Source organism: Phanerochaete carnosa (genome assembly GCF_000300595.1).
Source record: "Phanerochaete carnosa HHB-10118-sp unplaced genomic scaffold PHACAscaffold_3, whole genome shotgun sequence".
Classification (NCBI taxonomy): Eukaryota; Fungi; Basidiomycota; class Agaricomycetes; order Polyporales; family Phanerochaetaceae; genus Phanerochaete; species Phanerochaete carnosa.
This window is the reverse complement of record NW_006767630.1, coordinates 720,344-746,479: the sequence shown is the minus strand read 5'-3', so window position 1 is coordinate 746,479 and position 26,136 is coordinate 720,344. Positions and strand designations below refer to the sequence as shown.

The 26,136-nt window shown below is 54.1% G+C and overlaps 7 protein-coding genes across 7 annotated transcripts; 2 read left to right on the top strand and 5 right to left on the bottom strand.

Annotated features, from left to right (window-relative positions):
- Positions 1-434: 434 nt before the first annotated feature.
- Positions 435-5,299, bottom strand: PHACADRAFT_182112 (uncharacterized protein). The gene is made up of 20 exons (XM_007392899.1): positions 5,087-5,299; positions 4,961-5,035; positions 4,839-4,910; positions 4,518-4,783; positions 3,914-4,465; positions 3,299-3,832; positions 3,141-3,242; positions 2,988-3,087; positions 2,818-2,935; positions 2,614-2,760; positions 2,427-2,557; positions 2,207-2,362; positions 2,033-2,106; positions 1,965-2,007; positions 1,738-1,913; positions 1,533-1,685; positions 1,287-1,468; positions 1,145-1,223; positions 1,009-1,090; positions 435-953 (listed from the first exon to the last, which is right to left on the bottom strand). The coding sequence occupies exons 1-20, from the start codon at positions 5,157-5,159 to the stop codon at positions 649-651; spliced, it is 3,420 nt and encodes a 1,139-aa protein (XP_007392961.1). The 5' UTR covers positions 5,160-5,299; the 3' UTR covers positions 435-648.
- Positions 5,300-5,470: 171 nt separating this feature from the next.
- Positions 5,471-9,435, bottom strand: PHACADRAFT_170854 (uncharacterized protein). The gene is made up of 13 exons (XM_007392898.1): positions 8,998-9,435; positions 8,837-8,944; positions 8,429-8,687; positions 8,193-8,369; positions 7,928-8,064; positions 7,863-7,875; positions 7,737-7,809; positions 7,483-7,683; positions 6,905-7,415; positions 6,698-6,847; positions 6,335-6,645; positions 6,091-6,281; positions 5,471-6,032 (listed from the first exon to the last, which is right to left on the bottom strand). Exons 1-13 carry the CDS (start codon positions 9,268-9,270, stop codon positions 5,659-5,661), a joined length of 2,778 nt encoding a protein of 925 aa, XP_007392960.1. The 5' UTR covers positions 9,271-9,435; the 3' UTR covers positions 5,471-5,658.
- A 482-nt stretch (positions 9,436-9,917) lies between these two features.
- Positions 9,918-12,645, top strand: PHACADRAFT_206503 (uncharacterized protein). Its single transcript, XM_007392897.1, has 10 exons — positions 9,918-10,445; positions 10,613-10,639; positions 10,699-10,775; positions 10,828-10,896; positions 10,963-11,076; positions 11,132-11,323; positions 11,375-11,650; positions 11,709-11,911; positions 11,971-12,375; positions 12,433-12,645. Exons 1-10 carry the CDS (start codon positions 10,423-10,425, stop codon positions 12,475-12,477), a joined length of 1,431 nt encoding a protein of 476 aa, XP_007392959.1. The 5' UTR covers positions 9,918-10,422; the 3' UTR covers positions 12,478-12,645.
- Positions 12,646-13,070: 425 nt separating this feature from the next.
- Positions 13,071-13,707, bottom strand: PHACADRAFT_206502 (uncharacterized protein; the record flags this gene model as incomplete). Its single annotated transcript, XM_007392896.1, has 5 exons — positions 13,071-13,298; positions 13,351-13,389; positions 13,438-13,483; positions 13,546-13,561; positions 13,620-13,707. The coding sequence occupies 5 exons, from the start codon at positions 13,705-13,707 to the stop codon at positions 13,080-13,082; spliced, it is 408 nt and encodes a 135-aa protein (XP_007392958.1). The 3' UTR covers positions 13,071-13,079.
- Positions 13,708-15,094: 1,387 nt separating this feature from the next.
- On the bottom strand, positions 15,095-16,126 carry PHACADRAFT_251326 (uncharacterized protein). The gene has a single exon (XM_007392895.1). It carries the CDS (start codon positions 15,846-15,848, stop codon positions 15,510-15,512), a length of 339 nt encoding a protein of 112 aa, XP_007392957.1. The 5' UTR covers positions 15,849-16,126; the 3' UTR covers positions 15,095-15,509.
- A 1,316-nt stretch (positions 16,127-17,442) lies between these two features.
- Positions 17,443-19,150, bottom strand: PHACADRAFT_206501 (uncharacterized protein). Its single transcript, XM_007392894.1, has 3 exons — positions 18,879-19,150; positions 18,561-18,830; positions 17,443-18,503 (listed from the first exon to the last, which is right to left on the bottom strand). The coding sequence occupies exons 1-3, from the start codon at positions 18,882-18,884 to the stop codon at positions 17,496-17,498; spliced, it is 1,284 nt and encodes a 427-aa protein (XP_007392956.1). The 5' UTR covers positions 18,885-19,150; the 3' UTR covers positions 17,443-17,495.
- A 2,546-nt stretch (positions 19,151-21,696) lies between these two features.
- Positions 21,697-23,286, top strand: PHACADRAFT_251322 (uncharacterized protein; the record flags this gene model as incomplete). The annotated part of the gene is made up of 12 exons (XM_007392893.1): positions 21,697-21,730; positions 21,783-21,934; positions 21,988-21,989; positions 22,053-22,114; positions 22,171-22,268; positions 22,325-22,422; positions 22,479-22,480; positions 22,536-22,680; positions 22,747-22,762; positions 22,822-22,893; positions 22,927-22,962; positions 23,022-23,286. Coding segments are annotated over 10 exons (681 nt in total), but the record flags the coding sequence as incomplete, so codon positions are not given.
- Between the last annotated feature and the right edge of the window lie 2,850 nt (positions 23,287-26,136).

Here is a 26,136-nt window from a genome sequence, read left to right as displayed (position 1 = left end):
AGGAACGAAAGCCGGCGCCTTCTGAACACGCCAGGGTGGCCGGAGATTTCCGGGAGCATCAACGGCGAACTCCAGTGAGATTGGGGATTAGCTCGTGCCCCTTTACATTTGCCTTGCATATATACTGATAGTATGTCGCTGACACACATGTCAGTATCAGCAAGAGTCGTGTGCGAAACTTTGCATAGTTCACGCTTGTGGCACGTATTGATTACTTCGAGCTTAGTAGCAGAAATGATCAAGTCTGGGGATGTACATGACAGTTTTACATAAGACATTGAGTGCCTACCGTAAAAGCATCGCTGGCAAATTTGGGGAATAAGAGCCAGTGCCATCTGAGCACGCCACGGGAACTCGACCAGGGATCTCTGGGCGCGCCAATAGCGAGTGCCGAGATGCCCGCCCCACCACTACGCATTGCTAATTGCTATGGGCAAAAGCTAGGAAAGTTCATTACTAGTCACGGTATTGTAATCTTCCTTGCTAAATTTTATCTTCTTTACATGGCCAAATTACTCTAGTCTCAAAAATCTGGTAGCGATACATATACAAAGTACGGGAAAATCCCCAGTCCACCGGCTTTAGCAACTTTGCGAGATTAACAACCTCTAAGATGGAGTAACAATATCCGCCACTCGCTTGAGTCATTCACCACTCCAACTTGCTATCTCCACATGCTGACTCACACCCAGCGCCGACCACCTCGTCCTTGGGACCGACGATCTCCACGGCACTGCTCTCTTTCGTACGCGCGTCGCCGTCGAGCGCCTGTGCGGTGTCGCGCTTAACCATCCAACGGTGCGTCGCAATGACGGCGTCGAGGTCCTTCTCTTCTGGTAGGAGCACGCTTATTTCGTCGTCTTCAACGCGGACGTCAAACGCAATGATGCTGTAGTTGTCGTCGTTCAAACAGGCACCCGATGTCAGAGAGAAGTTCCGCTTGTGCATCGGGCCTGCCCGGATGCCGTCAGCGCAAGCATAGCTGAAGGGGAGAAGGGGAGAGCGCACAAGAGATATAGAGATTGCCGGTGTTAGGATCGTCCCCGATCAAGCCGTGCTCCAGGACGAAGGCGCGCTTGTGCGGGCACATCTGTCATCCAGCAGGTCAACGATGGGTACGTACAAGGGACGGCGAGAGACATACTTGTTGCGTGCAGAAATAGCCTCGCCTTGGCACATGGAAGATGGCCAGCTGACTTTCGCCATACTTGACGGCAGCAGACCTAGCACGCGGACATGAGCACACAAAGACCGTCTAAGGGGCGGAAGACACGGAGCAAACTCACGTTGTGCCAGCATCGGTGGGTGTCAAGTCATCCACTCTCGCGAGCTTGCGCCATTGCCACGTCTCCTTCGGCGCCGGGATGTCGCTCGCTTTGAGGTGCACAGCCGGACTCGTCTTCGCCCAGTCTGCCGGACGCGGTTGTCCACGCTCCACGACAGGTTCTACTGTCTGCACGCGTTGTGGCTGGCGAAACGTAACCCCATATCAGCATCTTAGAAAGGAATCGGAGAGAGAAGGGGAGACGCACCGTGTTCACGAACTGCCTGAACTGCTTTTGGCGCTCGGGGTCGTTCGCGACAATGGCCCATTCGTCGTAGTACGTCCCCACGAGCTCGTCCATCTCGCGCTCCAGGTCCGCGCAGATACCCAACTCGTCTTCGAGAAGGATCTTCTTCAGCCTCTGCAGCCTCGCCGTCAGTGAAAACACGCATGGATGCGACCGCCAGGCGTACCTCGATCCCGCCGTCCATCTGCTCCACCCACCGCGCAGTGCGCATGAGCTTGTCCGCGGTGCGGATGTAGTACATGAGGAAGCGGTCGACGATGCGTATCGCGTGCGACGGTGGGACGTCCGTCGCAAAAAGCGTGGCATGTCGCGGGTTCGCGCCGCCGTTCCCGCAGATGAAGACTGCGCATACACTCAGCATTCACACCTGACGACGACGCAGAAGGAGCTTACTGTTCCATCCCTTGTCAGTTGCGATGAGACCAAAAGTCCTTCCCTTGCGCCTCGGCACATTCACGCACGCATCCGCTGACGCCGCCCTTGAACTTGTGCGGCGCGCGGATACCCTTGTACCGCTCCTCGAGGGCAATCGCCACTATCAAATGCGTCAAACCATTCCCTACCAAACGAGACGACACGAGAGAAGGGATTACTGCCGACCGAGTCTCCGATCCCGTACCGACACCAGTTCGTACCGACACACGACTTGACCGTGCGGAGCGCCTTTCCATACCCGTGGCCGCTCTCAAACCCGGCGTCGACGAGCTCCTTCCAGATGGAGGGAAGGTCCGCCTTCTGCGCGCCAAAGAGGTCGATGCGCTGGCCGCCGGTGATCTTCGTGTAGAGGCCATCTGTTCCGCGTCAGGTGAGACGTTCGGAGCGGGCGCGTGAGAGAGAGAGAGGAGAGGAGCGTACACTTCTTCGCGACCTGGCCGAGCACGATCAGCTTGTCTGGCGTGATCTCGCCGGCCGCGATGCGCGGGATGATGGAGAAGGTGCCGTTCCGCTGGATGTTGGCCATGAACCGGTCGTTCGTGTCTTGGTTCCTGTCAGCAGCAGCCGTGAGCCGCGCGTCAGCAGGGAATACAGAGGCTGTACTTACGCATGGTGCACTGGGTTCATGATGTGCTCGTTATACAGCGATGCAAGTATGCTACCAACTGCAGGCTTGCAAATCTCGCAGCCGACGGCGTCTTTGTTGACGCCGGACGATGCCATGATCTCGGTGAAGGTCTTGAGCTTTTTGATTCTGTGAAGCACAAAGTCATGCTCGGAATTCAGGTGAGGTGGCTACGAGGAAACGAACTTGACGACGTTGAACAGCTCTGCGCGCGTCATGGCAAAGTGTGGGCAGAGATTGTTGCTGACCTCCAGTCCGCTCTTGCGCATCTCCGACTTGAAGATGTTTGTTACGAGCGGCATGCCTTCAGATGCAAAGTTTCAGCAAACTTCCAGTGTCGATAACACAATACGTACACCCGCCACATCCGGTGCCGGCCTTTGTCTTTTGCTTGATGTCGTTCAGGGAGTCGACACCATTCTTCACGCAAGCCGCCAGTTGACCCTTTGTTACGTTCTGCGAACAGCAATTAGTATCACGGGGACGATATCGAAGAGCAGGGGGCATACATGGCAGCTGCAAATTTGGGTGTCGTCGTCCAGATCTTCGCCCGAATCGTCGCCGCCGCCAGACCCGGCGATGAACTGCGACGGCGGGACCTCAAGTGGTTTCTGGCAAAGAGCGTGCGATTCAGCGCACCCGCCTCCAGCGAGGGGGACCGACGAACCTTCTTCTTGACCAGCGCCAGGAGCTTGACGTAGTCGTTCGTGTCGCCGACCATCATGCCGCCGAGGATGTACTTCCCGTCCGCGCTGAAGATGTACTTTTTGTACACGCCCCCGAACGGGTCGCGGTACGTCAGCGTCTCGACGGGGCCCTCCGTGGCCGCAGCGTGTCCGTGCCTCTTCCTGGGCGCGGACGCGTCCGCGCGCCTCTGCACCTCCCCATTCTCCTTCCCATCCACCCCTGAGCCGTTCTGCACCGACGAGGCGTCGTCTGCCGGCGCCGTGACAGTGAGCGTCGGCGCCGCGCTGACGGGCTCCGCGGCGCTCTCCTTGACCTCCCAGACCTTGCCCTTGAACGGGTCGCGCTGGTCGTGCGAGAGCGGCGCGCTCGTCGCAGGCGCGGGCTTGCGGACGCTGTACGCCGTGCTCCGGGGCGACGGGCCGTCCTCCGCTTGGCGCCGGTCTGCGAAGTAGTCGCCGAAGGACGCGACGTCGACGCCGACGAGCTTGAGCTTCGTCGACAGGTCCGGATTGTTCTGTTTTTGGTGTGCACAACACGCGTCGGCGGATTAAAATCCATCAGAAAAACCCCCGAGCGGGAGAAAAAAAAAACGCACCATCTTCCGCGGCGCGAACCCGCCGACCGCGGTTGCGGTCTGCGTGAGGTTGAACGAGAGGATGTCCGCCATCTCGATGCCGGGCGCGATGAGCCCGTACGTCTGGCCCTGCCACGACGCGCACTCGCCGATCGCGTACACGTCCGGCGCGCTCGTCTGCAGGAGGTCGTCGACGACGACGCCGCGGCCCCCGGCGTTGTCTCCCTCGCACGCGATGCCCGCCGCGATCGCGAGCTCGTCGCGCGGGCGGATGCCGACGGAGAAGACCGCGATGCGGCAGGGCACGACGGTGCCGTTGCCGAGCTCTACGCCCGTGAGCACCTCCTCGCCGTCTGCGGTCTCGGTCGTGATGGACTTGGGCGAGACGTTGCCGAGGACCTGGACGCCGAGCGCCTCGATACGACGCAGGACGATCTCGCCGCCCGCTGCGTCCAGCTGACGAGAGAGCGGGTACGTTTGGCGGTGAATGATGGAGACGGTTCCGACTTCCTCGAGGTCGTATAGGGCTTTGGCGGCCTCCAAGCCGAGCAGGCCTCCGCCAACGACTGCTGCCTGTCTCGTCGTGTAAGAGTCGATTGTGGGCAGAAAGGAGTAAGACACTCACGGGCTGCCCTTTCACGGTGTCCGTCTGGGAATATTCAAGGAGTTTGTTGAGATCCGAGATATTGCGGTACACGAAGATGCCTTTGACGGAAGAGTTCACAAAACTCGGTAGAGTGGCGTCGGAGCCGGTGGCGAGGACACACATGTCGTACGGTATTGTTCTGCCCTTGTCTGTAGTCACTGTGTGTCCCTGGGTATCAATAGAGATGGCCGCTTCGCCGACATGGAACTGGAAGCGGGATGGATCTTGTGCCGCATACCAGTCCGCTGTTATCGGAAAGCAGTCAGACATCGCGTTGCTTGGCCCAGGAAGTGGACGCACGTTGATTGAGGTACAGCTTCTCGACGTTGCGGTGTTGGAAGTAGTCAGTCAGAGCGACTCGGTTGTATGCCACTGTCGAGTTACTCAGTGTGAGCTCATCGAATGCACCGGCAAGAACTTACGGTGCATCTCCTCTCCGCATGTCACCACCTTGTACTTCATCCGAGTATCGAGATTGAGCAGCTTTTCAATAAAAGCTACATATCTCCATTAGCGTCAGGATTTCGACTGCACGGAACACGGCACACCAATGCCGACCATGCCAAGACCGACCACAAAGACGGTCTTGCGCTGCTCTGGGGGTACCACATCTACGGCCATGGCTCGTGGTACTGAGCAACGACGGAGGAGAGGAGAGAGAGGGGTCGACTGTTGACTGTGTCGCCAAAAAATGCGCTCGTCAGACTGCTTCGCTCGGGTACTCTCTCAGGGCATCCGTCCATGGCCGGGTGTGCGATATCGCGTCCCAATTTCCGGGTGTCGAAAGGCTGCGGGATATCCATATGCTATGGATCGAAGACACGGCTGTCGGTATCCTATCCGCCTATCACAGCCTGCCATTTTATCGCGTCTCACGGAAAGATAAGTGCGCGGGACGCGGTGTTTCGCGTTTCGGGCGTCAAATGGCTTCTTCACCGTTGTCACGGTCACAAAACCTAATATTAGGTTACGGGTTACTCCGATAGACCGCACACGACCAGGGAAAGACACCGTCGAGCACCGGCTGGACTCAGCAATCACGGCGTGTTGGAACCAAGTCCAGTACAAGTACATTCCTCTCACTACTAGGTAAATATTAATAATCCCTGCGAGCGGCAACTCAGAATACGACCAACTGCGTCTGCACATCCCACCCGCATTTCTGCAGCCCGCTCTTGAGCGCACCTTCGATCATGTTCGACGGACCACAGGCCAGCACCAATTTTCCCGCGCCGGCCGCAGGAAGGTGCACGCGCAACATGTCCTCCGTGACGCGCCCAGTGCCGTACGTCCACTCCGCCGGCGTGCTCGTGCTGAGGGTGTAGTGCACACTGAAGCGCCCCGAGGCGCCGTGCGCCGCAAAAAGGCTGTCGAGCTCCGCACGGCAGAGGATGTCATCCACTGTCTTGTTCGCCGAGATCAGCCAGAGCCGCGTCACCGTGTCCGCCGAGTCATGTAGCACGCTGCGGAGCACCTGCAAGATGGGTGTGATGCCTAAACACGGGCAGAGCTGGTGAGCGTGCCATCTGTGGCAGAGAGGTTGTTCACGTACCGCTGCCTCCACAAACGAGACCGATCTCTGAGACCTCGCGTGGTACCCCTCTCCACAATGCCGTACCGCTCCCTTGCCAGATGAACGAGCCCAGTGGGCCCTTGAGCTCGAGCGTATCGCCGACCTCAAGCTGATGGAAGCCGACTGTCATCTTTCCGCCAGTAGGGTACTCGCCCGTGGGCAGGTACAACCTGGGATCATGTCCATCAGCTAGAACACGGAGCGGGAGTACACGAGTACATACTTGATCAAAAAGTCGATAGACCCTCTCGCGTTTTCCGGCGACACAGGGGTGTAGGCTCGCTGCACCATATCACCTGTGTCCTTCCTCTTGAGCCTGACAAAGACGTGTTGGCCAGTTGGTAGACCAAGAGGCTGGTCCGAGTGTGGCAGAGCAAAGCGGTAGATGAGGGAGTCATGATTCACGCGCTCGATGCTCGTGAGTGTGACGACCTTCCAGGTCTTTGGATCCAGGAAAGGCGCATTGAGGTCGCTGCTCGACGAGGTTACCGTTGCTGGTTCGGATAATGAACCCACGAGAGTACCGATGTGATACTAACGGACAGTCAAATCAGATGCGACATCTCGAGATATCGTTAGCACATACCTCTGCGAGCTTCTGCTTGGCATCGATAGAATGTATAGCCATGAAATCTTCCGTGGCATCATCGCCGGCTACCAGAAGGATAGAGTCTGCGCCTCCAGGATGATCCTGGAGATACTCGGTGGCATCGTAGACTTCACCGTTCACAACAAACTGCAGCAATATCAGCATCCTGCGAAAGGAAAAGAAAAAAAAAGGCGAAAACCATACCCATGGCTTCTGCTTGTCCTGTGCTTTGAGCTCCTCGGCAGTGATCTTCCGATTGACGCCCGGTTTCGTCATGACCACCTCCTTCTTCTCCTCGCTCGGCTTCGCAGCACTCTCCGCCTGGTCCTGCGGCGCGTCCGAGAAAACGGGGTTGAGCACGTCCCTTCCCTCGGCCTTCATCCGGTCCATCCACCCCTCCATCGTCTGCCCGACGACGGCGGGGTGCTCAAACGTGAGGCGCACGCCGTCCGCAGCGGCGCTCTTCCGCACCGCGACGCGGAACCACCAGTTGTTGAGCATGCTCGTCGCGTTGAGGTACATGTCGCGCGGCTGCGTGTTCATGCCCTCGTCCATGGCCCGCAGCGCGACGACGTCCGCGCGCGCGAGCGCGGCGAGCGGCACGCGCAGCGTCCAGAAGCACCAACAGAAGCACGTGTCCCGCGCCGTCAGGTCCACGAGGCCGTACACCGGATGCTCGAACGCCGCCGCGCGGAAGTGGTCCTCGGGGTAGTCTCTGCGCGGGCGGGCATCAGACGGAAAGCGCGCGCGCGGAGAAAAAGGGGCAAGGCAGGGACACGTACACGTCGGCGAGCGTCCAGGTCTTGCCGTGGTCCAGGGAGATCTCGACGCGGTTGATGCGCCGCCCGCCGCCCGCGTAGGCGTAGCCTTGGATGTCGTACGTCTTTGCGTTCGAGGCCATGTCCTCGTTGGACACGTCGAGGACCTCGGCGTGGGCCGGTTTGGCGATGGCGCTGTTGACGTTCAGCTCCGTGATGGTATATCTGGGTTGGATATGTGAGACACGTGCTGCAAAGTCTCGAGGCGAAGAGCGTACTTTGGGTCGTACCAGATCTCTGGCGTGTCCTTTGCCTGCTCGGGAGTGTACTGCATGGGCAGGACCTTGTTATCTGGAAAAGAAGATTAATTTACGGAACACTAATAGAGCACAGATGCGACGAACCCCAGTAATGAAGCTAAAGAAACTAAGTTAGCTGCGATATCACGAGAGCGCAAATAATAGCTTACGTAGTGATTGCTCTCTGTCTCCGAGATCTCAATCCGCTTCAACCACTTCACCATCCGCCCACCAATCTGTCCGGGCATGACCACGCGCACGGGGAAACCATGGTCAGGTTCCAGCGCCAGACCGTTCATCGCCCACGCTGCCGAAGGTCACATCAGCACCCGTTCGTCATCATGCCGAACATGGAAGTCGGCAAATAGCTTTAGAGCTCGTAGATAGGGAGAGGCCTCGCTGAAGTGAGATGCCGAGTATGATCGCCAGACGCACCTATCAACATGCCCTTTTCCCTGTCCGCCGCCCACGACAGCTTCTGCGAAGTTCCGTACGGGCCCTTGGGCAGGTCGTCGGCGCCTTCAAAGATGACGTGCTTCGCCCGCGGACGTATGGGCCTGACGTAATCCAGGACGTCGGCGAGGTAGACACCCGTCCAGAGCGCGGTCGACACTAGCACGAGCCGTCAACCCAAAGATGTCCACACGCGCGAGAAAAAACGACGTGCGCACCGCCACCGGCGCCCCAGTTGAAGCCCAGGCTCTTCCGGACGACGTTCTGCTCCTTGCGTCTGTTTCCCGCGCAGCAGATCGTCACGGGCAGCGTCACGACTTGGAACCTCTCCGCGAGCTCGCCGATCGAGAACTCGAGCTCCTCCTGCACGAGCCCGTGGACGCGTATCTTCCAGTCCGCGTACGCCTGGTCGGGCGATATCTTCGGCACCGCGCCATGGTTGCGCACGACATGGAGGTGCGCAGGCGTGATGAAGCCCTGTCGGGGGGAGAACGTGAGCACACCGCTGGCCTTGTGGGGAGAGACGCGGGGCAATTTGACGGAAGGCAGCGATAGCGCAGTGATGCCGGGGGCTATCACCCTGGCCGCAGCACATGCACCAAAGATAGCCGGGAATCGAAGCTCACCGCATCAAAAAGAGGTGTTAGGTAGCCCTCAGAGTTGAAGGGGTGCTTTCCTGTGAGACGTATGAGCGTGGGGTCGCGCGGCAGCCAGTTGTCGGGAGTTTGCGCATCCTGATGACGACGACTGTTAGCCGTGTCGCCAAAGAAACGAAGGCGGTACTTACGGCTGTAGCGGTAACACGCGGAGTATTATTCGCCGGTAGTGCAGGAAAGATGGAAGGCAGCTGCGGGCATTGTCGGTTGGAGTCCTCTGCTTCCAGCGACGCTGGGAAGAACGGGCTGGGAAGGGTGTACAGTGCTTTCAAAGGGGGAGACGGAGAGGAACGCAAGGACGAGTCTGGCGTATCTGAGGCATCGGAACGGGGACTTGAAGCATAGCTGCCGGAGAGTCCGCTCTCTACCGAGGAGCTGCGCGATATCGAGGACGCAGGGGACATGGTGTGTCAAGCGAGAGGGAAGAGATAGCAACTGAAGCCAAAGTCTTGCTGAATGCTGGGCTCAATGGTGGCTTTAGCGTGTTTGAGCAATTCGGAATATTGACCGACGGGTAAAACAGCCTGGGCCCGAGGGTCGTGCGCACTGGCTCCTTCGGCCGTTAAAAAAATCCACAGTCACCATGTTAGCTCCATGTATGGTACTATTTTCTAGGCACACCTGAGTCACAAGAAACATTGCTTATGGCACAGATAAGAGGTGCTCCCGCGCTGTGTCCTTCTTTGCGTTGGAGAGGCCGGGCCCCCGGAGCACTGACTAACACAGATCCGAGAGGCTTCAACAAGTTCATTGGCTGGATAAGAAGAGCGAGATAAGGTGGACGCAGACGCGTCTGAAACAAGGGACCGCAACGGGATCCCAGATATGGTCTGACCCACAATTGTGGCGGAACGAATTTGATCGGAGATTGTCCGTTATCAGTTGTCACGTCACGCTGAGTCAGTGTCGGAGCTGAGAACGCAAATCACGAAAAAGGCAAATTTGGTTTGCCGCCAGGCCATAGACCCCGTTGCTATGCGTGAGTGCGTGAGTACTGGCCGGGTGCAGGCTATCCGACCCAGCACAGCTGCTAGTCTCGCGCTCAGAAAGTATGAGACAGAATTACAGATGGAAGTTGATGGAATAAGGGTTGTTGAGCTTGAGGATGGGGAGCGTCGTGCACTTGTTGTTCGCCGGGTTGATCCTCACGGTTGTCAACCGCTCCCAAAGCGAGAGCTTCTCGGGCTGGCCGACATGGGCAGCAGCATCGATGTCGAATGCATCTGCTTTCTCTGCCGGCACAGTTGAGGACCGCTGGTTGCGCACGAACGGGGAGTACACCATGCTGCAGAAGCGTCGCTCAGAGAACTAACGAAGACGAAGGCAACCGAATCGAAGCGTTGAATTGACGATATGCCCGGCATATGTAACCCCCCGCTATGGAAGTCGTCGGGGGCCTTGCGATAACGGTGGAGTTTCGACCCATGTTTAGGGCGGCAGCGAGATAAGGCCCGTGCTGTGCCGTTTTGACCTCGACAGCCACTATTCACCGCGATATGGCGGTCTGGATTTGTATGCAGAGATAAGGGTATCTGTAGGGCGAAAATTTGGCTGCGATGGTCGGCCGCAGCAAGCCGCGGTATCAAGGGACGATAATTTTCGACCACGGCCAAGCCCAGCCTAGCAGTATTCGACAGAGGGCTCAGCAAACCTAGAGAGAGTCTTTGAGACTTTATCGTTGTCACTGACAATGCTAATTACCGCCCTGCTTCTCTCGCACAGATCTCTGACACAGCTTTGATGTAGTTCCTGGCTCGGTTTCTGGGTGGCATTGTGAGTCCTGGTGTACGGCGAGATAGGCATTCTTATCTCTGACCACGGTTTCCCCGCAGCCTTTCCTGGTTTGCGTTCTCGCCGCTCACCCCAGATGCGGTGAAGACCGACCTCAAGCTCACCCAGCAGCAAATCGGTATGGATGCCAGATTTGGGGCCGCTCCACTACGCTGACACCGTACTTACAGGGAATTCAAACATCGTCTCCCTGTGCTCTACTCTCGTCGTGCGCGCTATTGTCGGCCCCCTCGTTGATCGTACGTCCCTTCTCTCACGCTCCTACGCTGCCGCGCGGAATCTGACCGCTATCCGGCGCGTTGCAGGCTTTGGTCCCCGTAAGGTGATGGCCGGACTGCTTATCGTCGGTGCCATTCCCTCCGGCCTCGCAGGCACCGTATCGAGTGCGCAAGGTCTCTACGTCATCCGATTCTTCATTGGTGCGTGCGCTCCTGGGACCCTGCAGTGCTCACGGCTCTTATCTCGCCGCGACAGGCATTCTCGGTGGGACCTTTGTGCCCTGCCAAGCCTGGACCACGGCGTTCTACGACACGTCCGTTGTCGGACGCGCCAACGCACTGGTCGCCGGCTGGGGCAACTCGGGCGGCGGCTTCACCTTCATCATCATGGCTGCCCTCTACGACCGCTTGCTCAGCGACGGCCTCAGCCCCCATTCGGCATGGAGAGGTATGTCCGCTCATGAAGGAATATCAGCGCGTCACTTATCGTAGTCTGCAGCTGCCTTTGCTATCGTACCCGTGCCCATCTTGATCACCGTCGCCATCCTCACCCTGCTCGTCGGCTCCGACCACCCCAACGGCAAGTGGTCCGACCGCCACAAGATGAACGTATCGATTCCCAGCGCCGAGATCACAGACGGCACGCCTCGTGTCAGCGATGATATCGAGACTAGCCGGGAAAAGCCTAAACTCAAGGATGAAAGGCCAGATACCGAAAAGGTTGATGAGAAGAAGGGCGCTGTGAAAGTGGATGTTGCGGACGCCCTGCCCTCAGGTATGTTGCGCATCGACGCAAAGCAATTATCAAAATTTGATGCTGACCACCATCGTAGGCCCGCCCTCTATTCGGCATGATAGCGTGCCTCTGTCTTGGAAGGTTACGATGGACATTCTCCTGAACCCACTCACTTGGCTCCCGGGACTGGCGTACATAGGCTCCTTCGGGTACGAGCTCGCTATCGACGCTAACCTCTCGAACGTCTACTTTGGTCTGTACAACGAGACGAAAGGTTTTGGCCAGACACGGTGCGGCTACGTGAGTACCACTCCTCGTTGAACGTCTTCTGCAGGGCTGAACATGGGCCTTCTCTGTAGCTCGCCAGTATATTCGGTCTGCTCAACGTCTTCTCCCGGCCCCTGGGCGGCTACCTCGGCGACGTCGTGTACCGGTACTACGGCGTGCCGGGAAAGAAGTACCTCGTGCTCGCCCTCGGCGTGCTGCAGGGCGCCATGTCGCTCGCGTGGGGCCTGTACATCGACCGGCACGACGCGTCGCTCGCCGTCGTCATCGTGCTCATGGTCATCACGGCGATCGTCGACCAGATGGGCAACGGCGCGAACTTCTCGCTCGTCCCGCACTGCAACCCGAGCAGCAACGGCCTCATGACCGGCATCGTCGGCGCCCTCGGCAACCTCGGCGGCGTCTGGTTCGCGCTCATCTTCCGCTTCCAGCCGTCGCCGTTTGGGAAGGCGTTATGGATCTCGGGCGTCGTTGTTATGGTGCGTCGTCTTAAGTCTCTAGCTGTCATGTGCTTGTTCTGATTCGTCACCGCACAGGTTACAAGCGTTTTGCTCGTGGCCATTCGTGTTCCACGGAAGTGATTAGTGGCCGTCTAGTTTATACGAGGACAATTTACCTATAGACCAAGTACCATAGATTTTTATATAGTTAGGAAAACAGCGTCGTTGCATCGAGGACGCATTCTGTCCGATGTAAGGAAAAGGTTCGGTGCTTGTTTTCTGTCAAGTGTTGTTCCGAGAAAAGCTTGTATGTGGGCCAGATTCTCAGGGTAGAGCGTGTGATGCCGTCCTTTGCATTGTTTACTCCGAAGCCTTGCGGCTAGCTTGTGGAGCCAATTTTGTGGCGCCAGTGTGGAAATGATTATGCGGAAGAAGCCGACTCTGGGTGCAAATCACTGATTTGTTCACTTACTAACTTTCTACACCATGACTACTATGTTACGGAGAGGGGACTGATTAGCTTAATCAAGGCCCTCAGTGCTTTCAGCGCATGCCGTTTGTGCTGATAGCGCTCAGGCTTACACACCGTCCACTTCTACATAAATTAAACGGAGTCAAGTCGAATACAAAAATATGCCCAGAGATCGAAGCCCGCGCCAACAATGCCCTACACCATCAAATTTTTGATAGTCCCGCCGTACAATCATTAAATATTTGACGAGACGTGTGGCAGGGGATACAATCTACTCGTTGCTGTCTTGTACGTCGTCGTCTCCCATGTCGTTCTGGTCGTAATACAGGGGCTCGCCCATGTTGGTCATGAAACTCGGCGCTGTGCCGTCGTTGAATGTCGGCATGCGCAGCGAAGCCAGCTGCTGGGACGAGCTGGCTTCGGAAGTAGTGGGTCCGCCCCGGTTAACTAGCCGTAGGTTCATCATAAAGCGGCAGACCAGAATCGGCGACTTGACGACGTTGGGATATCAGATGGTCAAGAAGTTTTGGCGGCAGACTTACCATTGCGTTTGCAAATGAGTTTACAATGCTTACGTCAGCCTTTAGGTGGTCAGTATACCCAGTGGTGCTAAGAGGTGGACCACTTACAAAGAAGAAAGACACAATCTGAGAGATATTCAGGACTAGTAGAATACTGCCGGTGGCTATAGGTTGAACGACGGAGGCATAACGAGGCGTTTAATGGCTGAGACTTACAGGAAGTAGACCGTGCCTAAGAGAACCAATTAATAGGGATCAAGTTCGCTGCTGATACAAAGAGAAGGCCTTACCATCATGGATGAGACGTATGGCAAGCGGAGACTTGATACCCAACGACCTTGCTTCTCTGTACTGGCGGTAAGTCTTCATCCATGTCATGACTACGACGAGCAAGTCTGCAAAAATCATTGGAACGCAGGTGGTGAGGATTACTGTGGCACAGCGGCAATTAAATGTGGCTGAATTGACAGGTTATGCAGTAGAAACGTACAGCTGATAAATTCAGACTGAGGCGTACACTGGAAAAGGGCAAGGCAGTAGACTTACATGGTATCGTATGCATCACTAGGAAGGCTGTAGACTCCGATACAAACACTAATTTGGAAAGGAATATACTCTATAGATTCACGGCTCAACGAATACTTGAAGGGTGATCAGCATTAAGTACGACAGTTTGGGGCTCTGCAAAGAGCTCAGACACTTACGGCGTTCGTAATTACAGGCGGGAGACTTAATATTAGCACAATTGTGGACAAGACGTAGTTTTGATTCCATATTGCACACACACGCAGTGCGGAGAAGACTTGAAACGGTCAGTTGCACACGAGATGGCTGTGATGCATTGTACTTACTGGCAGTCTGCACGAGCGCTACAAGCTCGAGGACTACGCTTATCACAAAAGCGGCTTTGCAGCTGCACTGAATTCTGCCGTCAGCGCTTTTCAGGTCGGAATATGTGATACATACCTGTGTGAAACATTAATGTCAGATGTGGCCGCATGAAAAAATAGTGACTTACGAGTAGTTTGTTTGGAAGTAAGGTGATGACTGCCCACAAACTTAAAGGAGTACCCATCGGGTAGATATAATGAGTAGAGAAACAGGGGAGAACTTCTGTTGCCACACAGTGCGGACTTCTTGGTTGAGCGTGATCAAGTGATCGTATATCATCAAGGCTGTACTCTCCGGTGTGAACATTCAGAATCTTCCGACAGTGCCGCACTTCACCTGGGGTCGCAAACAGCATATACTTAACAATGAAACTAAAACGTCATGTCAGTTGACGCACATAGTTTACGGCAGGATACGCACAGCTGTGAGGCTTCGAATACCGAGTCAGAGGACATCGTGCCGGGGGCTTTGAATGCAAGTGTAACAGTCTGGGAAGAAGCTCCGGGATGCCTTACGTTCAGTGGCACCCGTCCGAAGCTATATATGAGTCGGTCTAATCGCGCATATCACCAGCATTCGGGTGTTCTGTGTGGTTTTGAACAGAGATTGATGTTACTCCATGGCTACGAGCTGCTCACAGAAATTGTACGAGAAGCGTTCTCTCTTTCAAGGAGCAGCCGCACCGCACGAACAGGCAGTTGTCATTATGATAATGAGCGAATCGCTCGAAGAGGATCGCAGGAAACATAATATCTCACATGAGATATCGTAGAATGAGACAAGGGATGATAAGATTCACAAAGCGCCATGACAACTGCATTGATGTTATTTTAAATGACCTGTCGGGAGCATCAACAGAGCCTTGAGCACCGACATCAGCTGAGGAAAAAGACCTGTTCAGTGTCTTTGACTAGCTTTAGTTCGCCACAGCAAACAACGAACACGTTAGTGAACATGCAGTTGCGATCCATCTCCCAGCAGGCTGTAGGCCAGGTGGTCCGAAGAACTGCATGGTGCGCGCCACGGGATTGGTCTTTCTGCCGCCAAGATGATCGCCTGTGGGCACATCAACTAATCGCTGACTACAAGATCTATCGATGATATAAGCTCCTACCTGCGATGATATGTGCTCTTGTGGATGTTTCTGAATTACACCAAGAGGAAATGACATACACACTGACGCATTTATTCGCGACGCCACACGCAAGGCATCACTGAAGGATCCGGCAGGGTCGGAACGAATCATATGTAGCGGTATTCGCAAAGTGTTCTTGATATTGAGCTAATATTCAATATACTGGTTGTCCCGAGACGCAGCCTAAACCTCTCACCCCATAGCCGCCGATCGATGTTCGGCGTCCCACCCCCACCGACGTTCCCGTGCTCTGCAGTGCATCGAGCTTCTCATATGCCCTAGACGCCGCAACTGAGCCCTTCCAGAGCACGAGCGTAATCACCGTGTCGTACCTGTGCGGTCGTTCGAGCTGCGGCCAACTGCGTCCCGCCGACATCTGCGGCGATATCGGATCATCTGGTGCGCAAGCCACAGCGTTGCCATCACACCCTGTGCACCTCGACGCGGAGACGCGTCGGTTTCTGCGCCAGGCTTCCGTGCCCGTACACGTCATCCGCACGGCACTTGAGAGCGCGCCGCTGGTAGTCCTCGAGCAACGAGATACTGAGCCCCTGGAGCAGTTACCAGGCCTTGCTCCGGCTTGTCACGACGACGTCGGTCGAATATAGCACGTACGACTGCACTTTCCAGCGAAAGAGGTCTAAGAGTCAGCTCTTGAATTTGCCAACAGCCGGAGAACTGAGCATCATCGGAGGCGGAGACATAAGGATCGGGGAGCTGAGCATGGAAGAGAACACCTCGCGCTTCTCAAGGCTAGGTGAGCCAACCCCGAGGCCAGAAGTTACTCATGGACGTCAGCTCAAATAAGTGAGGAATGACATACAGAGATGCATCTTGTCCTTCCTAATCGATCCACTAAGCGCAAGTAGGCTCGCTATTTCCTTCAGTGGGACACTGGGTCCAGGGACCAAAGAGCCAAGCCCGAGACCGCCTGGATTACCGAGAACAGTGCCATATACCTCATTTCGCCTTTTCAACGTACTCCTTGACTTGGGGTCTTCAGACAGAGCAGAAGCTCCTTCTGCACCACATCGCTTGGCCAAGAGCCGTACGTAAACGTGCCAGTCTCCGCGCTAAGCATCTGTGCCAGCGAACGTTGCCGTTGACTGTCCGAAAACAAAGTGAGACTGACGAAATTTGGACATGCTGTATGATAATATTAGCGCACCGGTCTGTCGCAATCTGGTAGGCTCCATACTGGCAGTGCTTGGCACAGTAATCAAAGAGAAGATTTTCGGTCCCAGTGGTAGGGTGCAGGAGTCGCGAAGAGCCCCAGGTAGACTGACCAGAAGCGACAAAAGGCGGAACTGACAGCAGACTACCAGAAATCCCAGCGCATCCAGAGTAGTCGGCCTGAAGCGACTGAGAGAACTGTGGCGAGCTGCTTTCGCGCAAAAGTTGGAGGATGAATATTAATGAATGCGCATCTGGGACGTAAGTATAGGAGCTAGAAGATGCAACGGTGTCGTGGTTTTTGCCGAGTTGACAGGGAAAGGCGAGGTGGCAAGGCGACGGGTCTCGAGCTTTGTTTGGCCATATTTGTCTAATCACGTGATCTGCCAAGTGCTGTTCCTCTCACTCACGAATAATTGACATGTTACAGGAGACTAGGGGTCGACAGGTGTTAGATACAGATACTTGGCACTAGAGTGAGCGAAGCCATATGGAGTGGTTACAAGTGGCCCATTATAATGTTCAGTATTTCTGAGACAAGCAAGCAGCGATGCATGGCCGGCGACGTGGTTCTAGAGGTCGAAGTTGAGTGAGCTGCGGTAATGAGCGTCACCTTCGGCAGTCCCCGGTGCGCCATAGCCATCCCGGCGCCACCGCGACGTCATACGGTATTGCTGAGAGACACACGACCTCAGAAAACGGCGGCGAAGGGCCACTTTTGGCAAATAAGTATAGTACTAGTATCGCGAAAACGCACTAGATGATTACTGTACTTTTACGACCATACCGGATGAAAGTGCCCAAAATGAGTTTTTCCGACAACTCGCCAAAATCGCCATAAATCGAGAGAATATTACTGGCGGTGTCCGCGGAAAAGCGGTGTGACGTGTGACATCCGGTACGGTCGTAAAAGTACAGTAATCCTTCAGCTAAATGTACTAAGCACTAATTGTCGACGCAATTTACTTCACATGTTAACTGTAGCGATTGCGGCATTCAGGGGAACGATGGAATCCGGAGGATAATCCTTCAAGAACGTTACCTTCGTCTCCGGTCGGAAAATCAGGCAATGAGTTGACCCTCCAAAGTGGAACATCCCCAGCTGGTCGCCTTTCTTCAGTCTGTCTCCATCCTTCACGGTGACCTCGCACGTCGACACCTCCGCCATTCCCACGGCCATGAAGCACATCAGGCCAATGCTCGGATTATCCGCCTGGATGTACACGATTGCGCGGCAGGCCACACACGTGATGAACCCCTGCGACTGCATTTGCGCGACGGGATCGGGGTCGTTCGGGAGGACCCAAGCGGGTGAAGAGGCGTAATAGCTACCAGGAACGATGGCCACGCGAACGACAGTGCCGCTGACGGGGCTGTGCCACCGGTGGTAGCTCGTCGCACTCAGGAACGCTTGGTAGACCGTCCCGCCCGCGAACTCGCTGACGAAGGGGTCGCCGTTGAGCATGTGTTCGAGCGAGTATGGCGAGCCCTTGAGCCAGAACTTGTCGGACGCCTTCACGTTCTTCGCAATCCGGTACGGCTCCGACTCGCAGGCGTTAGTAATGATGGAGTGGTCGTCGGGGAACGCTACCGGACGCACGCCCGGGCGGAAAACTCGAGTGAAAAAATCGTCCCAGGATGTGAAGCCGTAATAGTCCTTGCTCGGGTCGCAGGCGTACGTCTCCGCAAAGTTCGGCATCTTCTCACTCGCCCTGGGTCCAAACCAACCGTCGTCCTCGGTGGTGAGGACGTAACGGGAGTCGGGAGATGTAAGGAAGGCGGACCAGACATCGAATATCTTGCTGAGCATCTGGTTCACCCTTGGGTTGGTGAACATAGCAAGCCCAGCTGGCGTTCCCATGGGCCAGTTGAAGATGGCGTTGATAGGGAACCCAACATAAAGGTGGTCTTCATAGGGAGGAGCGGTGACAACGATACGGTTGAACAGTTTCAGCATGAGCTTATAGTCACCGATCTACCGCAGACATCAATCTTCTACTACACAAAACCAAGCCAAAAAATTATGGCTTACCTGAGATCTTCCTGTGGGATCTCTATCATAGGGCGGTCTATTCGGAAGCTGTTCGAACATCTGGTGAAATCCCATGTAGATGACTGGGTCGCCCTCAATGAAGCGCTGGAACTCTTGGATAACGGGATGGAAATCCTGATGAGCATGATCGGGATGCTCTGCATGCGCGATGTTTCTGTCCAGCCAGTGTACAAGAACGTCGTGTTTGCTAGGCGGGCGGCTATCTTTATTGTGGTTGACCTCCCGGTCGGAATAACCATTAGCGCTGCGCTAAAGACTATGGGCTTTTGTCAATGCGTACAAGAGAAGAGGGCTCACTACCATTACGCTTTGCCAGTAAGTATCACCGTGATGTGGGCAAATGCAAAGGAGCGTGGGAGCGGCATCTAAGGCGGCCAATATGCCTGCGAGAACAGAAGCGACGTCAACTCATTCCGAAGGTTCGCTGGCGGAACACAGCACCAGAACAAGAGGACGAACACCGGCATCGATGACTAGGATTGGTCGGCAAAAGTGGCTTTGAACAAGATTACGTCCCAGAAGGAACCGCAGAATCGTCTGCTGACCGCAGAGGCGATTGGACGGAAAACGTTTACCTGAAAGTGCATGGTGGATGGTTCAATTGTGGAACAGATTGGCTTGCTAGGCGCTTTTTGTTGTCATGCGGCACGCCTCACGCGTAATCACCGTCCTGAGAGAAAGGTTCTAGATGTTATAGATACTGCAGCAGTTCAAATACAGAAAGCGCCCTGCAGGCCGCGGTAAGCGTGAGTCCCTGCTGCTGAAAAGGAACAGTCGTCTGTGGAGGCGCAGTACTAAACTCCGGATCATTCAGCCAAAATTGAGAGAAGCGCGCTTCGAAGCCAGGTCAACAGGCGAGGTTGATGCTCGGAGGGGAAGATGAGGGTTGACGTTGAACGTTATTGAATATTGATATTGAGGCTTAAGCTCAAGACCTTGAGACCGACATTCTAGGCAACGGAGGCGGAAACATTATGTCAGGCATCATGGTCGAGGCACAGATAACCCAACATGGAAATACAGATCACGTTATACGAATGATCCCGGGAGATGCCGTATAATCGCTTTCGGTAGGTCAGAAAGAGCGCACGCCCAAAGTGAGCAAACAGAATACTCGACATAAATCCTATTCCGCGTCGAATCAAACCATCTTCGTGCTAGGACTCTTGCGAGAACGAGGGGACAGCGTGAGATAGGCCGGAACCGCCGCCGAGAGATCTCGGCGACTAATTTTATTCTACAACCGATCGGTGCGTTCCATGTACATGCGCTGCATGAATGACCGCCGGTAAAACACTTATGAAGTGTAGAAAGGAGGGCAGCGCAGGTAGTGAGAGAGAGAAGAAGGGTGTTCACGCGTGCCGGATGGACGACGGGCGAAAAGAAGCGTATGGAGCAGTACAGTAACAGGATGCTCCCAGATGTAGATGCGAAAAGCCTCGGAAGACCAGCGGCCAAGCGCCTCAATGCGATCATCCGGCCAGCCACACGCCACATAGAACATGGCACCACCCGCGCGCAAAGAGTGGCCCGAGATGTCCAGCGACGTAACCACAGCGTGCAGACGCGCCAGAAACCAAGAGCGCGTCGGAGGCTCAACGTTCAACCCTTGAATGTGAGCCACAAGGCAGGGTCCAGCGGAAAGAGCTCATCGCGGCTAGAAAGATGGTCTTGGAAAAGCTGCAGAAGCTCGACCCCAGGCAGCTCCTCCATGGACGCCGGGATAAGAACAGTGGACCCGTTGAAAAAGCTGTCAGCCTTGTGGGTTGACAAAGTGTAGCCGTAGCCAACGGAAGAGACGTAGGCAGAGGACCGTCGAATGACCTTGCGCCAGTCGCGATGCGACACGCGATCGGGCGAGCTCACCGAGGCGGTGCAGGTCAAGAAATTCGGATACAAGCAATGTCCGGAAAAGGCGGTCGTCGTGAATCATGTATATTATATTTCCGAGCTCATACAACAACGACGAAGCTGATTCCCGTTCTATCACTTGACTGGTGCTGTCGGCATACAGCCGACTTCCACGCGGACCAAACATCCGGATTGGCCGACGCTTCGGATTAGTATGAGGTCATTGCAATTATGTAACCGTTTGACATGAGTTGGACTCGCTCTTTCACGTCGGAATGAACTTCACATTGCCCTCACGTTCTTTCGGCACATATAAACCTCTACAGTACACTCATTCTTATACGGATTTGGCGAATGAATGGTCTCGAGCTGAGTAATAGGTGCGAAAGCCCCATATGACACGCAATGTATTGCAGCGCTATCATGTTTTTCCATCTTCCGAAGTGATGCATGCTGGAACTGGGCACTCCAGAAGATAGAGGCGAAGCAGATAGCATGGGCCAGAAACATGAACAGAAGATTCCATCTCCTTCTAATCTCGAACATATGAACTGCCTTTCACTGTACCTTCATTTCAGAGAGGTTCGTTCCAAGCTCTAGCCTTCTTCGGCATAGCCCTTGCTCACAGTAGAACCACCTTCTGTCTGCGTCTATAGGCTGTCTCGCCATCCCAGAAGCCCTTAGATCCAATGAAACGCCGCTGGTGATAATCGTGCATGATGGTGTATGAAAGATATCTTCCCACAGCTATAGTTTGGTCTGCCCTTGTATGGGTGTGAGCCCACTGTGTCTGAGTCAAGCTTGGGTCAGGTATGTGCACTGTAAGTAACGCTCACTCGTACGCTACTCTTATGGTGGCCGTCCCAAAAGGATATTCTGCGCCCCAATCAACCGTGCACAGTTCTCGGAATACTTGGATCGTTTCTACATCAACTTCGCTGGATATCGATTGTCCTACTTGTCTCTTCTATTCGATGCGGACTGTCCGGCTGCAGACATTGATGATCATTACTGACGTTCATTCTTTTCCTAGGACGCTGAGCCAGGGTGCTGTCTGATAGGCATGAAGCATATATTGATACAAGTCACTTATAAACTGAGTGAGCGATAGTCTGTGCTAGATGCAACTCCGCCGCACACCCTCATGTTCGCAATGTCAGAGCAGTCAAACCAGACCATTTCTCAAATCTACTCCCAGTAGTAAGCATAAAATCCGTTCGCACTTGACGACGCGATACTCATGCATTCGCTCTGCATTGGTAGCCTCGTAACGGACTATATCCTGGGAGCTGTCTCATGCGAGTACATTTTTTGCCTCCCATTCCACGGCTCACAGCGCCTCTTCCTCAGCCCTCGTTGTCTACGAGTTTTTGATTACCATCTCCAATGAAATTGACATGGTGTGGAAGAGACCTGTCACCGTATCTGCCGTGCTACTTGGCTCAGTAAGATGGTGCATGCTCCTCACGGTGATATTCGAACTCGCGCCAACAACTCCCAATGTAAGCCTCGAATATTGTTTAATGACAGCAGTTCCAAATAATGCTTCTGACAGAAGTAAGTACAGTTTGTTTGGAAACTCTTACACATACAATCTGCTCACTGAAACCCGACACACAGCTGCATACCGCTTACAATCCTGGTCCCCGTGTTCTTCTTGATTGGCTACGCTCAGACCGCATGTACGCCTCACATAGTTTGCTCGAGTCCAGCCAACCTGCTAACTTACACGCACCAGTATTTTCTGCCCTGCGCGTCTTCGCGATCTGGAATAGGAGCCACATCTGGTCACTAGTAGTGTTCGTGCTGAGTATGGTACCGTTCATAACGAACCTGGTGGGTGTCGCCTCTGCTCATACCCGTATACGTTCCTAGTTGACACTTCTGTGCAGGTCGCCGCGACAATGTCGAAGTACACTGCCGTCGCGGATCCGATCTTCGGCACGACATGCGCCACAAAGTTCACATTCTCTGTGCAGGCAAATAACATGTAGATACACGCATATCACTGTTCCTGGTCTACGATACTCATCTATCACCGTGCAGACGTGTGTCGTAACCACAAATCATGACACTCTATAGACACTGATGGCACCTGCTTAGTGATATACATCACCCGCAGTTCGCTCATCCTTGCCGACACAATTGTGCTTGTTCTGACGTGGATCAAGACATTCGGAAATTGGAGGCGTGCCCGCAGTGTCAACGTCCAGGTGTCGCTAACGACGTGTCTACTGCGTGACGGTCAGTAGTCATCCATGCAGAGTTGTATTCGCTACTACTGCTGAGTGCTGAGGCCCGGCTGCACACGCAGGCACTGTCTATTTCATGTGAGTAAAACAACAAAGACGACCAGTCGAGCGTGACTCATGGATGGCAACAAATATAGAGCTTTGTTAGCAGTAAATATAGCTCAGCTGCTAACTTACAATTTTGCGGTAGGTCTCCCGGGCCAACATGAGTGCATGGGCTGACGGCTAAGGCTGTATCTAAGATTAGGTCACCCGTAGCATCGTTTATTGAGACTCTGGTGGGCCCACTACAGTAATCTCCGTCAGCTGCTTTGGCACTCATCAACGCGCCACGCAGCCTCCGATGCTCATCCATCGCTTCATGATTAACCTACGAACGGTCGACCTGGAGGTGCTGAATTACTCTACACATATTACTAATCTACAGCAAAATCAATGTGCGGTGCAGTTCAGAAAGCCAACAAATCGGCTGGGTAATATTGGAGAGACGCTGCAGAGTGGTTGGGATGACGACGAGCCCGCGGACGAAGAGATTGACCGCGCAGAAGTGGATGGGGCGGGACGGTGCGAGAATAGCGCAGAGGCATGAACTGACGCCAACAAGTACAATGGAGTATATTCTATGTGGAGTAAAAACTGTGACATTTGCAACATATGCGAGCAGGAGACTCAAAGTTTATGATATAAAATGACTGCCATCACGCAAAGTGTCGTGGGGTGTTGTAGTATCTGAGGCGCCGGATGCGCATCAGCCGCGCCGGCAGAGATACCGACATGACGCGCTTAGGCCGTCATGCCCAATATGGATCTGTCATGCCCGTTTTAGATATGACCCGCGCAGAGCACTCTCGGCTCTGCGCCCCGTTATGTTTCCTTTTAGTCTCAGCTTCCTAAGGTACATTTTATTGGTCTGACCAGATTAGAAAGTAGATAACCTATATAAGAACATGTAGTATTATTTTAGGAATTTATCCTTGATTACTCGTGAATCCCCCGCCTGCGCGAAGTCTTTCACAACATGGGGCCTTCAAGTTCTTAGGACATATTCTTCCATACCAGCAACAGCTTCTATCACCGGGAACATCTGTATCTCACCTCTTCGAGGCGTTCGCGGTAGTGAAAATCACCAAATCGGACACCGCAACCGATTTTGGCCCTTTGTTCACTGCGTCTTCCACCATCATACCTCCTGAACCTCGTCAAGACACCCGCTTGTCTAGGTCAGAAGTCGGATATTCAACAACCTCTAAAATATTCCAGCTTAGAATCAGGTTTAACAAAGATACGGTCGAGGTCTCCGCTATCAGCCCTCATAGCAGGCCGCAGAGCGAAAGATCCTGTAGAGTATGCGTTGAATGATGCTGGACACAGGTATCTTGGTTGCACTCAGCGAGTGCTCAATCCTTGTTGTACATTGACGGTGCACCCGGCACCTTTTGGACTGTCAACACGAGAGTAAGATAAAACAGCAGATATTTATTTTCCCAGACACCCGGCCAAAAAGTAGTGTCATATAAAGTAATGTATAGCGTCGGCAAGCTCTTGGATGATATCCAAGCGAATCTGTCCATTGACGAGGTCGAGGTGTAAGACATGCGGTGGCCCAAGACACGGCAAGTGACGAATCAAAATTTGTTGCGGAGTCTTCATGATCGTTGGGCATCCACTCACCGACGCGGTGGTGGATCCAGCGATTGAACTTTCCGTGAGCATTGTGCTAGGTGCATCATCATCAGCCCAGAATCATTTGAACCCTCAGTGAGGGTGAGCCTAGCAGGCGCATCGAGGGAAGCCTATATACTTGTGCCAGCGCATGGAGCATTGTCAGCTGAGTTGACGTTTCAAAGGCTACCGGTCGGAATCAAGCATCAAGCCGACTTCAAAGGATAGGCACCGCATGGTGTTCGGCTTTAGTGAAACATTTGTCAGATATAACCGGTGCTTGTGAGAAGGTTATATCGAGCTCGAACGCTACTGTCACTAGAGCTGGTTGGCTGACTCGTCAGCTGCTTCACAGGCAATCAGCGTTCATGCTAAAGCACCCAGGAAGGACATCTCAATGCCGCGGCGGGCAAGACGTCGCCTCACGATTGATGGATTTCCCTGGCAGATTGTCAGCCATCTCGGAGCAGCAGTCATGCGGGACCAGGAGATACAATGTGAAGTCCACGCCCAACTTTGAAATTAAATCTGTATATGCGGCTTTTTAGGCGATGGGCGACTGGAATACCAACATGTCATGGCTGTCGGAGGACAAAGTAAAGTATTCAAAAACAAACGCACGCTTAAACCAGCCCAGTCACGTGACATATGCGTGGGAATTCTTTGACGATTTTTGCCCACGCTCCGATGTGAGCATGCAAGTTGCAACGCTCCTCGTTCGGTACCTGCACTGCACCAGAACATACATGCGTTTATTGACGTCAGAAAGACAACCTCTAGCTAATCGTCGACTGTTGCGAACATCTCGAAGATACCTATCTGGTTGGAAATATCTGTCAAATCCCTGGTAGCATAGATCCTGACCTCAAAACCGACAGGACCCCTCTCCTCTCTCAGCTATCCGCATCACCTGCTAGTGCAGTTCTGCACTGACTGTAGACTAGTCCTAATTTGGGCTAGAACATCCGAGATCCGGTATGAACATTAGCTGAAAGCTGGTGTGAGGTTGTTCACGTCGGTGTAGCTTCTACTGGATGGTAAGTCGACCCTGCTGTGCCTCATTACCCCTCTTTTCTGAGGACAGCTATCCTTACATTACCATAGTATGGCTTAGATTAGGCATACCCTACCCTTGTATCCGAATCTTTTACGCAGCGGAGATGGCTGAGCATTCAATTTTGTCTAGGCGCGCGCCCTCCGCCCGAGGGAGCTTCATGACACAGCCATCAGCCCACCGGTACTCATACAGGTAAGCTCACATTTTTTTGATTTGCTCAATCTCGGATCGTCCACCTGGCTAGGCACCCATCTTGTGATAAGTGTCAAAAAGAAAAAGAAAGGGAAAAAAGGGGGGAGAAGATGCAGCTACACCCAAGTTTTTCGCCGGTCAGTCTCCTGTATCTCAGTCTCAGTGTACCAGAGCGCATTCGGAAAACAGTGGTGAATCTTCGGTTTACAGCGGCACGTCTTATTCTGCCCGTAGAAGAAGTGAAATAGAGACACGAGCTATCTGGGATACCCAGATAGCTCGCGGCTCTATTCCGTCTATGATTCTTGCCTTCCTCGAGGGTCAAGGTTATTCTGAGCTTGGATTTGCGGAAAAACCCTCGGTGAACCGAGCGTGGTGCTTCCACATGATGTGAGCACCGCTCTCCCCGTAACGCTGTAATTTGCTGCCGCTGATCTCTGCGCCTCAGTTAGCAGTGGTTTATCTCGGCACTGTGCGCTTGCATATTCTGCGGGACACATCCCTTCGGGCCTATTTTACTGTCCAGATCTGGGGCATAACA